The following is a 10,921-nucleotide window of genomic DNA, read 5'->3' on the forward strand; positions in this document are numbered from 1 at the left end:
AATTTAAAATTACAACTAATTAGTATTTGGGGTGAAAGTAATTAGTCTTTTAATGTCATAAATTGATTTTTGTTGTAAATATGCCTGACAAGATTGTTACACTGAATTACATTTTAGTGGGTGTCTTCTGTAAATCAGGGGAAAATGTATGATATTTATTGGGAAAAACAACAACAATTTAAAGCAGTATTACACTTATTGTTTTTATGCTTAAACCCTTTTTCGTCTTTGACCCAACTACAACATGATTCAAGTAACTTTTTCGTTATTAACCCTCTATTTAAAGAAAATTCTATTCCAAGTGCACCACCCATGAAGTTGTCAACATGATGTAAATGTTAAACAAATCACTTGTTAAATATCTTTGCAGAAAAGATGCATGAACTACAAATACATATTGTACAAACGTGTCTTATGCATATTATATGTTCAGAAAATCAAGGAAATTCAAATTCAGAATGACTGAAGGTATAACACAAGTACACTATCATTAACTATAGATGTTCTGTAAAAACAACTGCAGCTTTCAGCCTGTCACCATGATGCAAACATGAAATAGCAGACGTACAGTAGCAGTCACAGGTTTTTTTTATTCGCCTATGCTACTTTTCCATTGTTTTTTTATGTGTAAACATGGACACGTCTGACTGTTGAGCTCGTGTCTCTTGCAGTGTCTCATGCATGAAACGGCATTCTAAAAATGCGGCGCTCAAGTTAAAAGAAGTTCACTCCCATCTTATTGCATGTTTTTCCTATTCCACTGCCCGCGTCGCATCTTTGTCAACACAAAAGCGCATTCTGTGTGATACGAGCGCATCACACGTGATCAGTTAGTCACGTGCACCGACATGCGGTTCGATCGTTCTTTTCTCTTTACTGTTATCATTGGCATAGTCAAAGTGTCTAATTCTAACGTTTGGCAATATTTCTATTCAAAATCGCGATTCCTCGATTTCTAAAAAATATAATCGTGGCAAAATTCATTATCGAATGAATCGATAAAATCTGAAAAATCGCCCAGCCCTAGTTCAAGGCCCAGAAAGGTAGTAAGAACATCATTAAAATAGTCCATGTGACGTCAGTGGTTCAACCGTAATTTTTTGAAGCCATGAAAAGACGTTTTGTGCGCGAAGAAACAAAAATAACGACTTTATTCAACAATTTGTCGTCTCCTTGTTATTTTTGTTTTCTCTTGCGCACAAAAAGTATTTCTGTGGCTTCAAAAAATTACGGTTGAACCACTGATGTCACATGGATTTTTTTTTTTTTTTTTACGTTTTCCTTCCTGGTTTTTGGTTGTTACGTGACGTATGCACATGCTTTGATCTGAATGCTCTTCTGTGTCAGCAGAACCACATGCTTACATTGTTATTTTTGTTTTGTTTGCGCACAAAATTTATTCTCGTGGCTTCAAAAAATTACGGTTGAACCACTGATGTCACATGGATTTTTTTTTTTTTTTTTACGATTTCCTTACTGTGTTTCTGGATGTTAATTGTGGTAGTTCCCTTGCTGTCTATAGAGGGTCAGAACGCTCTCGGATTTCATCAAAAATATCTTAATTTGTGTTCCGAAGATGAACGAATGTCTTGCAGGTTTGGAACGACATGAGGATGAGTAATTAATGACAGAATTTTCATATTTGGGTGGTCTATCCCTTTAATGCTCCGTTTTTAATTGATGCTGTTCGTCACACAGATCTGAATGGCGAAATGAATGTGAACGGCATCACTACTGCAGGTGGGAGCGGCCAGCCAGGCACCCTCCCTCCCTCTTCCTCTTATCCTCATATGAGCAGCCATCTCCTCCCAGGCAGCATGGGGTTTGACTATCTGTGGGGCCAGTCTCAGTACAACCCAGCGATGGGGCCCGTCCCGCCCCACGGGTTGCTCCAGAAACCTGGCTCCCAGGGTGGGATACAACCACAGCAGCCTCAGCTCCACTTCCAGGGCCATGGACCGTACCAAGTCAACGGAAGTATGGGACCGTCCCGGCAATCTCCGGGCGCTGGGCTGCAGTATTGGGGAAGGGGAAATCCTGGGCAGCCGCAGGGGGGATCTTCGATGCCCATGGGATATAACTCTCAAAGCATGTATGGGACATTTCCCAGCCAGGGGATCCCAGCGTCCCAGCATCACCAGCAGCCTCCGGCCTTGCAGCACCAGTCTGCAACGGCGCATCATCTCCAACACCATTCACACCACCACCCGCCTCAACACCAGCAGCAGCAACAGCAGCAGCAGCAGCATTATGGTGTGATGCCTAATGGAATGCCGTATTACCAGCATCCATCGCACCAGTCCCAACCGCAGGCCCCAACTCAGTCTCAAGCACCGACTCAGATGATACCACCTGCCGCGCAGAGCTTTACGCCTCCACGAGGAAGCCCTCAGCACCATCACATGGCCAGTGGAGGAGGCAGAAGCAGTCCCCATCACGTGCCGGTCCCAATGAGGTCCCCTTCTGCTGTGCCTGATAGCGGTTCGCCTAAGAGCAGAGAGATGCAAGGTGAGCAACTGCCACAAACAGGCCTCAGAGTGTTGGAAACAGGGTTGTTACGGTTTAGATTTTTTATGTAGTTTTTAATTTGTAATTTCAGTTTAGGTTTTATTTTTAATAATCTCATTTGTTTTAATTTATTATTTATTTATTTTTTGCATTAGTTAGTATTGTAGGGCTGACAGTTAAAGTGCTATATATTTAACAACATCAGATTTCTCAGCGCAGTCTAGTGTTGTTACTGTTAGGGCTGCACAATTAATTGAATTTCTAATCGTTATTACAATTGTGGATGCCACAATTTCGTAATCATTCAAAGGTGCAATTAAAAAAAAAGTGATAAGGTCCACTTGCATTATTCGGTGTGGTTAAGATGCGTTTAAGGCTTAATGCTATAGAAAGGCGTTAAAAGTTTTTCAGTAAGAGTGTTTTCAGCTTGTTTATTTTCATATAAAAATATGGAATGCAGTTGCTTCAAACAATGGTATAAAGCTTCTCAAAACATCATTCAATGTAAATTGTGATAATTGTAATTAATAATTGCAATTACAATTTAAAGGGAATAATCGACAGGTATGATTTGTCACAATCGTGCAGCACTAATTTCTAATGAGTAGCATTTTCATGTTTAATAGAGGAAATAAAAACAAACAATGAATTTGATATTATTTTAGTTAGTTTTAGAATCTTGAAACTGTGTTTTAATTTTTAATTTTCCCATTAAAACGGTATGTCCGCTATGTAACGTCCCTCTAGCATTTAATAAATAAAACACTGTTTTGGTTGTACTTTGGCTCTTACTGTAGTGATTTAGGCTAAGGCAAAAACACAGTTTGAATGGTGGATTTATCATGTATTCATGTAATTTTTAATTAAACAAAAAACAAAATTACATTATTTCTTTATCAGTTTTTTTTTGTTAACTATAAAACTGTGGTATTAAGTGGTGGCACTCCTGCCCAATTCTCACTTTTTTCCCATCTTAAATTAAGCCTTAGTAAAGATCTATGCATACTACTGTGCTGTCTTAAATTAATAAAACATTTTGGTATGTTGCACATGTGACCAGCTGCATAGTCAGTTTGTTTTATGAGGTCTATAGCATTTCAAAACAAGATTGTCGCACTTGTTTGCAGATAGCTTTGTGGAAACAATATATAATCTTTGGCATTCATACTGTAAGTAATATGATTACAAGAATGGCAGCGTGTTTTATCATGCATGTTCTGATTTCCTGTACTTAGGTGGAGCCATGCACTTCCTGAATGGCTTTTAATATCACCAACGCTAGTATTCTGTGCTCTGACAAAAGTAACTTTAGGCCAGTTAGACGTGTTTTCACCAATGGTAGCTGACTTTTTGGATTAGGAAGTGATTCAAACTGAAAAATAGTCCGTAAACGGGTGATATCTTGCCACAGTTCTCTTTTCCACCCACATTCTCCCTCATTCATCAGACAATGGAAAACTGCACGCAGCCTAGATGCAATAAAACAATCAACAATACTGTGCTTTTCATTGAAGATCAAAATGCATTGTCTGTGTCTTAATTTTTTTTGCTCTGATTTGACCTTGTTCACACTGTATTCAAATTGCTCAGAGGAGCACGAGACAACAACCATCAGAGGCTTTACTGTAGTTTCCACATTGATGCATATGTTGATTTTTGGCCTGTACACTCATTTATTATACACAGCTTATATTTCATTACATATATGGTGAGTGTAAAGGAGTGAATTTAGTGCACATGCTATTGCGCAACCCAAGTCGGGTTTGAACTCTAGTTCCCTGCACATTAACAGTATTGTGCACTACATTCCAGGCCACATCTCTGACCTAAAAATCCATTTGATTTTTGCTACCAGTCTCAACAGTTTTATGTTCTCACATGTCTTACTAACAGCTGTTGTGTGTGTTTTTTTTTTTTTGTGGTCTGTAGTTCCTATGAATGAGTCCTTCAAAGAAATGGATAAAGGCTTCAATGGAGTGGAGAAAAGCTCTGTACCCCAACGTTTGCCCAAAACTGAGAGTTTTCCTGTAAAGCCCGCTGGCCCTGTTTCCCCTACCGACTATAACCAAGGTGCGCAGCATCCAATCGTGGACTTGGAGAAACCAGTAAAACAACGTCAGGAGATGGGAGCTGCCGCAAAAGAGCTTAGTTCTTCCCCCGTCTCTGGACCTCCTCCACCACTAGCTAGTCCGCCTCAGAAAACGGTCTCTGGGCTGGATTCACATTCTCCTTCACCTTCAGGATTTGCTTTATCTACAGCTTTGGGTGTCGGCGCAAATGTGTCCATGTCTCCTCCATCTCCGCTTCAGACAGTCCAAGGCCAAAGACCTGGATTCTCTGGACCTTCATCAGCTGAAGGAACACCTGCAGGACTTGGTACACCTCCTTCAATGTCTTCTCCTAAGAGCTCCAGAGCTCCACCTGTTGTTTCCCACAACCAGCCTGTGGTGTTTTCTTCAAAGACCTTGATGCATCCTCCAACGGTGCCTGCTGCACAGCCTCTGGCGGAGGCCCAGGGGTCAAAAAGTCCACAGGTCTCTCCAACACCTCTATCTTTAGCTGCATCTCCATCTGTTGTCTCCGCTCCTCCTGCGTTGGCACCGCTTAAAGGACCCCAAGAGGCATCACCTCTAACAGGTCAGAGTCCTAAACATCCTGCTGCTTCCTCAACTCCAACATCTGTTGCCGATAACGTCTCTCTCCCGACAGTCTCTGCACTTCCGTCTGTGGTCGCTGGTTCTCCTCAAGTTGCCGCTTTGGCTTCATCTGCACCACCTCCTGTTGTTAGCTATTCTTCTCAGGCATCTTCAGCAAGTCTCAATGTTTCTGCTGCTCCAAATGTATCTCGTTCCTTCATTGGTTCTGCAGCTCAACATTCAGATATGATGGCAAATGTAGATGTTTCTTCTCACAGTCCAGGGCAGATGAGTTCTCATGGTGTATTACGGCACAACTTTGGGGAATCACACTCTAGTCTGAGTCATGATAAACATGAGGCCTGTGGTTCCCAGAGTAAAGTTGGAAACTTGAGCACATCCAACAAAATGGGCACATCCAACAATGAGACTCAAGCTGAGATGCATAAGGTGCAAAGTCATAGTCGAAACCTTGAACCAGCTTTCATTGTTCCAAAGGAGCCTGAAAGAGACACTACGGCCACTGGCAGAAAGGACTCTAATGGTATCAGAGATCAGGCTGCCCCGAGGAAAGGAGAAAGTGAGACTTTAAATGATTCTTTTAGCACTGACACGTCACTGGACTATCCGTCCTTGGCCGAGTCAACCTACCTTGAAAGCTCAAGAGCTGAGGATGGGAGTTCAATGATGGACACTTTTGATAATTCTTATAGTCTTTCCCAGACTGGAGACCAATCAAAGTTTACAGAAGAATCCATGATTGATGTCTCCAGGGACTTGCAGGACACTTCTTGTGAAGAAGAAAACTTGAACAGCTCCATGACCTCTACCAGTTCCACCGAGGAGGCGTCCCTCAAAGATACCACGTCTCTACTGGATGACTCTTTAAACGACACGTCACAAAACTGCTCCTCCCTGCTTTCTGCATCGATTAATGCCTCTACACACTCTATCAAAGGTGAGATTTCCAATGCACTAATATTGAACTAATAATGGATTAATAAAAAAGTGAATCTGTTCATTTGCTGAAGATTACAGTTAATAGTGTTGTTAAATTATTAGTGTTTTTATTGATTAGTTTTAACCCTCCAAGCCTCTTCATTTTTGGGTCACTCTTGGTACCTTGCTGGTCAAAAGTGACCAAATTTTTGTTCTATAATATTTTTTCTTTTTGTATTTTGAAAGAATTTTATGGTACCAATTAATGCTTATGCAATAATAATTATCCATTTTTTTCCCAATTGAATTTTTTTTTTAATACTGTATTTTAGGTTAAAATAGAGACTAGCTGTGCTCTTTTTCTCTGCATCATGGCAGATTGTGTACACAAATAGTTTTCTGTATTTTCCCATTTCCCAATCATTTCCTATGGTGGTCATTTCTTACAGCGAAGACCACAAGCGTGACTCTTTTTTTTTTTTTGAATGCCCATTTAGCCTTTTTGAATCGTGCCCTCAAATTGCGTTCACATACCAAATGCCATTAAAGTTACCAAGTTTTGTACCGTTCTGATGAAGCTATCCCCAAACGTGACTCTTTTTTTTTTTTTTTAATGCCCATTTAGCCTTTTTGAATCGTGCCCTCAAATTGCGTTCACATACCAAATGCCATTAAAGTTACCAAGTTTTGTACCGTTCTGATGAAGCTATGATTTTTAATATTTCGAAATGTAAAATCTTTTGGTCAGAAGTGACCTGAAGATGCCTAGAGAGAGCCGTCGATGACAGTAAAGGTAATGGGCATGTACCAAATGCATATCCAATATCAACCGACTAGATAAAAAAAAAAAATCACTGATATTGGCCGGTAACCAATATGGTCCCAAAGTATTATACATCCTTATATTTGTCTAGGGATGTATAATATATTGGTATAATAAATATAATGTGTAATTTTAGCACTTTATTCAGGTGTATTTGAACACTAAAGTTTCAGATGGTGGTCTGAATGCTTGGCAGATGTATTGTTGACATCTTTTGATGTCTTGTTTAAATAAAATACATTTTATTCCCCACAGGTGATCATATTCTTGGCAAAGAGAATGGAGCTGATACTTCAGGAGGTGACAGAAGATCTGCGCTCTCTGTAATGACGGTTAAAGCGCTGCAAGCGGTCGTAAGCGGTTCTGTTGAAGGGGCGACCACACATATGTCTGAAGCCCACATCGCCATGCCAACAAAAAAGCCACGGAAGCCTAGAACCCCAAAGACGACAGTTGCTACCGCTGAGAGTAAATGCATTGCTCAATTTTACGATCATGCTTGCATAGCTAATGGTTTACAGATTTATTTTTAAAGATAGTCATTGTCTCTAATGAGTCAGATGGACAAAATTAGGTTAATGCTGTCTTAATTAACTTAATTGTTTCCAGTTGGCTCTCCTGATTCCAAGATCAAGAAGCGAAAGATAACACCTGACGGCCCAAAACAAGAAAAGGTTAGGAGGAGAAAGAAAACTGACGATAATTCAACGACTGCAGTGAAGAAGAGGAAAATCTCTAAAGAGGCAAAAGAACAGGACGGCGTCCCAACTGATACCTCAGCTCCTTCAAATGCTCAGCCTCACCTTTTAATTGATCCAATGACCTTCGTCCGTGACTTAAGCCTGACCAATAGTGAGAGCCCCATAGTCCGGCCCAAGAAGATCTGGAAGCGCAAGATGAAAGAAGGCGTGAACGAGGCAAAGCCTCCCAAACCAGCCAAAGAGTTCTCCGAAGGAAAAACTGAAGAAGATGACGATGATAACGGCTCCGCAGCAGGTACCTACATGTTTGAAATTTGCTCTTTGTTCTTAAGTAGTGTTCAGTCTCTTTTATTTGCATACTTCTGGCACCTAAGGTTAAAGTAGATTAAACTGTTGTTTGTGTGTCACAGGTGATACCCCAAGGCGTCGGGTTGCAACTGAAGAGCAAGTCCAATTTCCTTTGCAGCATGGGTGAGCAGTCCTTTATCTAAAGTATCGATAGCCAGGTCAAGATGCTTCACTTGTCCCAAGGAGCCCATGTGCTCCTAATTTGAAAAAAGAACTTTAGGGGTGCAATGAAAATTGATCAAATAAAAAAAATTGTTTTTACTTATTAAATTATACATGTATTTATTTTATTAATGTATTTGAATACAAGAAGTACACTAGATTGTAAGCTTTTCTGCTTCATACTGTATTTATTAAATAATTATGGAATAATTTACATTTTAAACATTGAATTAAATGCCAGATATTGTTTGTGTAACAAAAAAAAGCAATAATAACCAGAAACAAAAATGTTGGAATGTCGCCAAATAATTATAAACAAGCCCAAAATACACCAGGGGCGCGTTCTTCGTACGTCGCTTATTACATCCGAGATGAAAAGTCACATCCAAGACGATATCATCGCGTTAATCAGGATCTGGCTAATTCGGTTCTTTGAACGCAGCTGTTGTTGATGATTAGTCTGGCTGGATTGAGTTATCGGAGATAATTGCGCGTTCATGTGTTGGTTTAAAAGGGGCTATGTATCGATACTCGAAACCACGATCAGCAATGCAGCGATTGGCTGGCGGCAAGACAGCAATGTTATGACATCATATAATTAAAAAAGACACCTCGCGAAAAACTTGACAAATTTCTGGACTTTTATAAGGAAGCAGCCAAGCGAACGAAACTACATACATGTTATAATGTTATATACATACATACATGTTACTGCTCCGGGTGTGTGTTCACGGTGTGTGTGTGTTCACTGCTGTGTGTGTGCACTTTGGATGGGATAAATGCAGGGTCACCATACTTGGCCACATGTCACGTCACTTTAATAAATAAATGAAATGTGCACTGTTTTTATTTTTTACATGATTCCCAGTTATTTAGATTCACGATTTCTAATATTTGTACAGGCTTTACATTTTTATTTCAATGTAGTAATTAACAATTCATAAAATGTTAGATTTGAACAGATTTGTTACGTGACGGCATTAAAGTGTCTTAAGGGTCAAGATCACGTTATCTGCATCTCCTGCGCTCCACCAAGCCACTCCCATAATATCTGTCACCTCTCAAATTAATGCACGACTCTACATTATCTGTACAGCATGTGTGTAAGACTCCAATACAATTATGAAGTAATCGTTTTATGACGAATAAATCTTTCAGTGAGTAAAACTGGCTGTGTCTATAGTATTAAAGACTACACAACATTAGTACCCTACTGATCCAGGGACAATAATTTAAAATAATAATCATTTAAAAATTAATTAAAAAATAATATAATAATGTTGTGTAGTCTTTAATACTATAGACACAGCCAGTTTTATAAGCAACTAGTTAATAGTGAATAGTGTTCCCTAATCTAAAGTGTTACCTTACTTATCTAGCAGTTTCAAACTGTTAACATGTTATTTCCTCCCTACTCTGTTCACATGGAAGAAGGTTCTTCCGGGTTAAAAATGAGGTTAGCGCATGCGCTGGTTCAAAGGTGAGTGCGCGGGTAAAAAGGAGGCGTTGTTGTAGAGGAACGGAGTTGAACCGTGTTGCATATGTGAGCAATGAGGTGATTAAAGGAATGTCCTAGTTCTGGACATTACTGTGTCGATATCAGAGACAAAGACACTAAAAAAGATCAAACTGAAGAGGAAGTTCTAACAGTGACAGAAAATATGTCTCCAGATGAGAAACGCAAAGTCCTTCTGAAGCTCCATAAACAGTTTGGTCACGCGTTGGCAGACAGGCTACAGAGGCTCATTCACAGTTCAGGAAATAAGGACAAAGAATGTTTTACTGTTCTACGCCAAATAGTATATGACTGTGAAATATGCCAAAAGTACAAGAGGACAAAGCCTGCTGTGGGGTTGCCCATGGCTTCAGAAGATAATGCGACGGTGGCAGTGGATCTACATGAGTTAGAACCAGGTGTATGGTATCTTCACATAATCGACCACTGTACACGTTTCAGCGCCGGAAACATTGTGAAAACAAAGTCATCTGAAATGGTCAACTCCTTCATTCACACTTGGATAAGTGTCCATGGTGCCCCCCAGAAGCTGTACAGTGATAATGGAGGGGAATTCAACAACCAAGAAATCAGAGACAAGGCTGAAAACATTAACATCGAGACAAGAACAACAGCTGGATACAGTCCCTGGAGCAACAGACTACTCGAGAGACATAACCAAACACTCACCGAGATCATCCTGAAGGTCAAGCGAGAAAATGGATGTGACTGGCACACTGCCCTTGACTGGGCCCTCATGGCTAAGAACAGTATGTTGAATGTTCATGGCTACAGTCCATACCAATTAGTGTTTGAACAGAATCCTAACCTTCCTTCTGTAGTAGTTGATAAATTGCCTGCTCTAGAAGGTACCACTGTGAGTGCTAAAGTAGGAGAACCCATTTCTGCTTTACATGCTTCTAGGAAAGCATTTACAGAATCAGAGTCTTCTGAGTGAATAAGAAGGGCACTACGTAGGCAGCTTAGGCCCACAGCTGACGTGTATGTGACAGGAGACAAGGTATATTACAAAAGAGCAGACTGTCCTGAATGGAAGGGGCCAGGGGTAGTTATCACACTGCTCCGGGTGCGTGTTCACGATGTGTGTGCGCACTTTGGATGGGATAAATGCAGAGCACTAATTCCGAGTATGGGTCACCATACTTAGCCACATGTCACGTCACTTTCACTTTATTTGTCAAGATGGAGCTGTTGTATTTGTTAGACATGGTGGGACTCTTGTTAGAGTACATCAATCCAGGCTCTGTAAAACAAACACACAGGATCAGGAATCTCAAGATAAGCAAAA

The 10,921-nt window shown here is 40.3% G+C and overlaps 1 protein-coding gene across 1 annotated transcript in view; it reads left to right on the plus strand.

Annotated features, from left to right (window-relative positions):
- baz2a (bromodomain adjacent to zinc finger domain, 2A) overlaps positions 1-10,921 on the plus strand; it is a 47,222-nt gene that overhangs the window by 8,596 nt on the left and 27,705 nt on the right. The window contains exons 4-8 of the mRNA XM_016293474.1: positions 2,419-2,508; positions 4,438-6,102; positions 7,162-7,374; positions 7,516-7,902; positions 8,018-8,078. Coding sequence (XP_016148960.1) covers positions 2,419-2,508; positions 4,438-6,102; positions 7,162-7,374; positions 7,516-7,902; positions 8,018-8,078 — 2,416 coding nt within the window. The remainder of the gene's footprint in view (positions 1-2,418; positions 2,509-4,437; positions 6,103-7,161; positions 7,375-7,515; positions 7,903-8,017; positions 8,079-10,921) is intronic.

This window comes from Sinocyclocheilus grahami, unplaced genomic scaffold (genome assembly GCF_001515645.1).
Source record: "Sinocyclocheilus grahami isolate Dianchi unplaced genomic scaffold, SAMN03320097.WGS_v1.1 scaffold303.1, whole genome shotgun sequence".
NCBI lineage: Eukaryota > Metazoa > Chordata > Actinopteri > Cypriniformes > Cyprinidae > Sinocyclocheilus > Sinocyclocheilus grahami.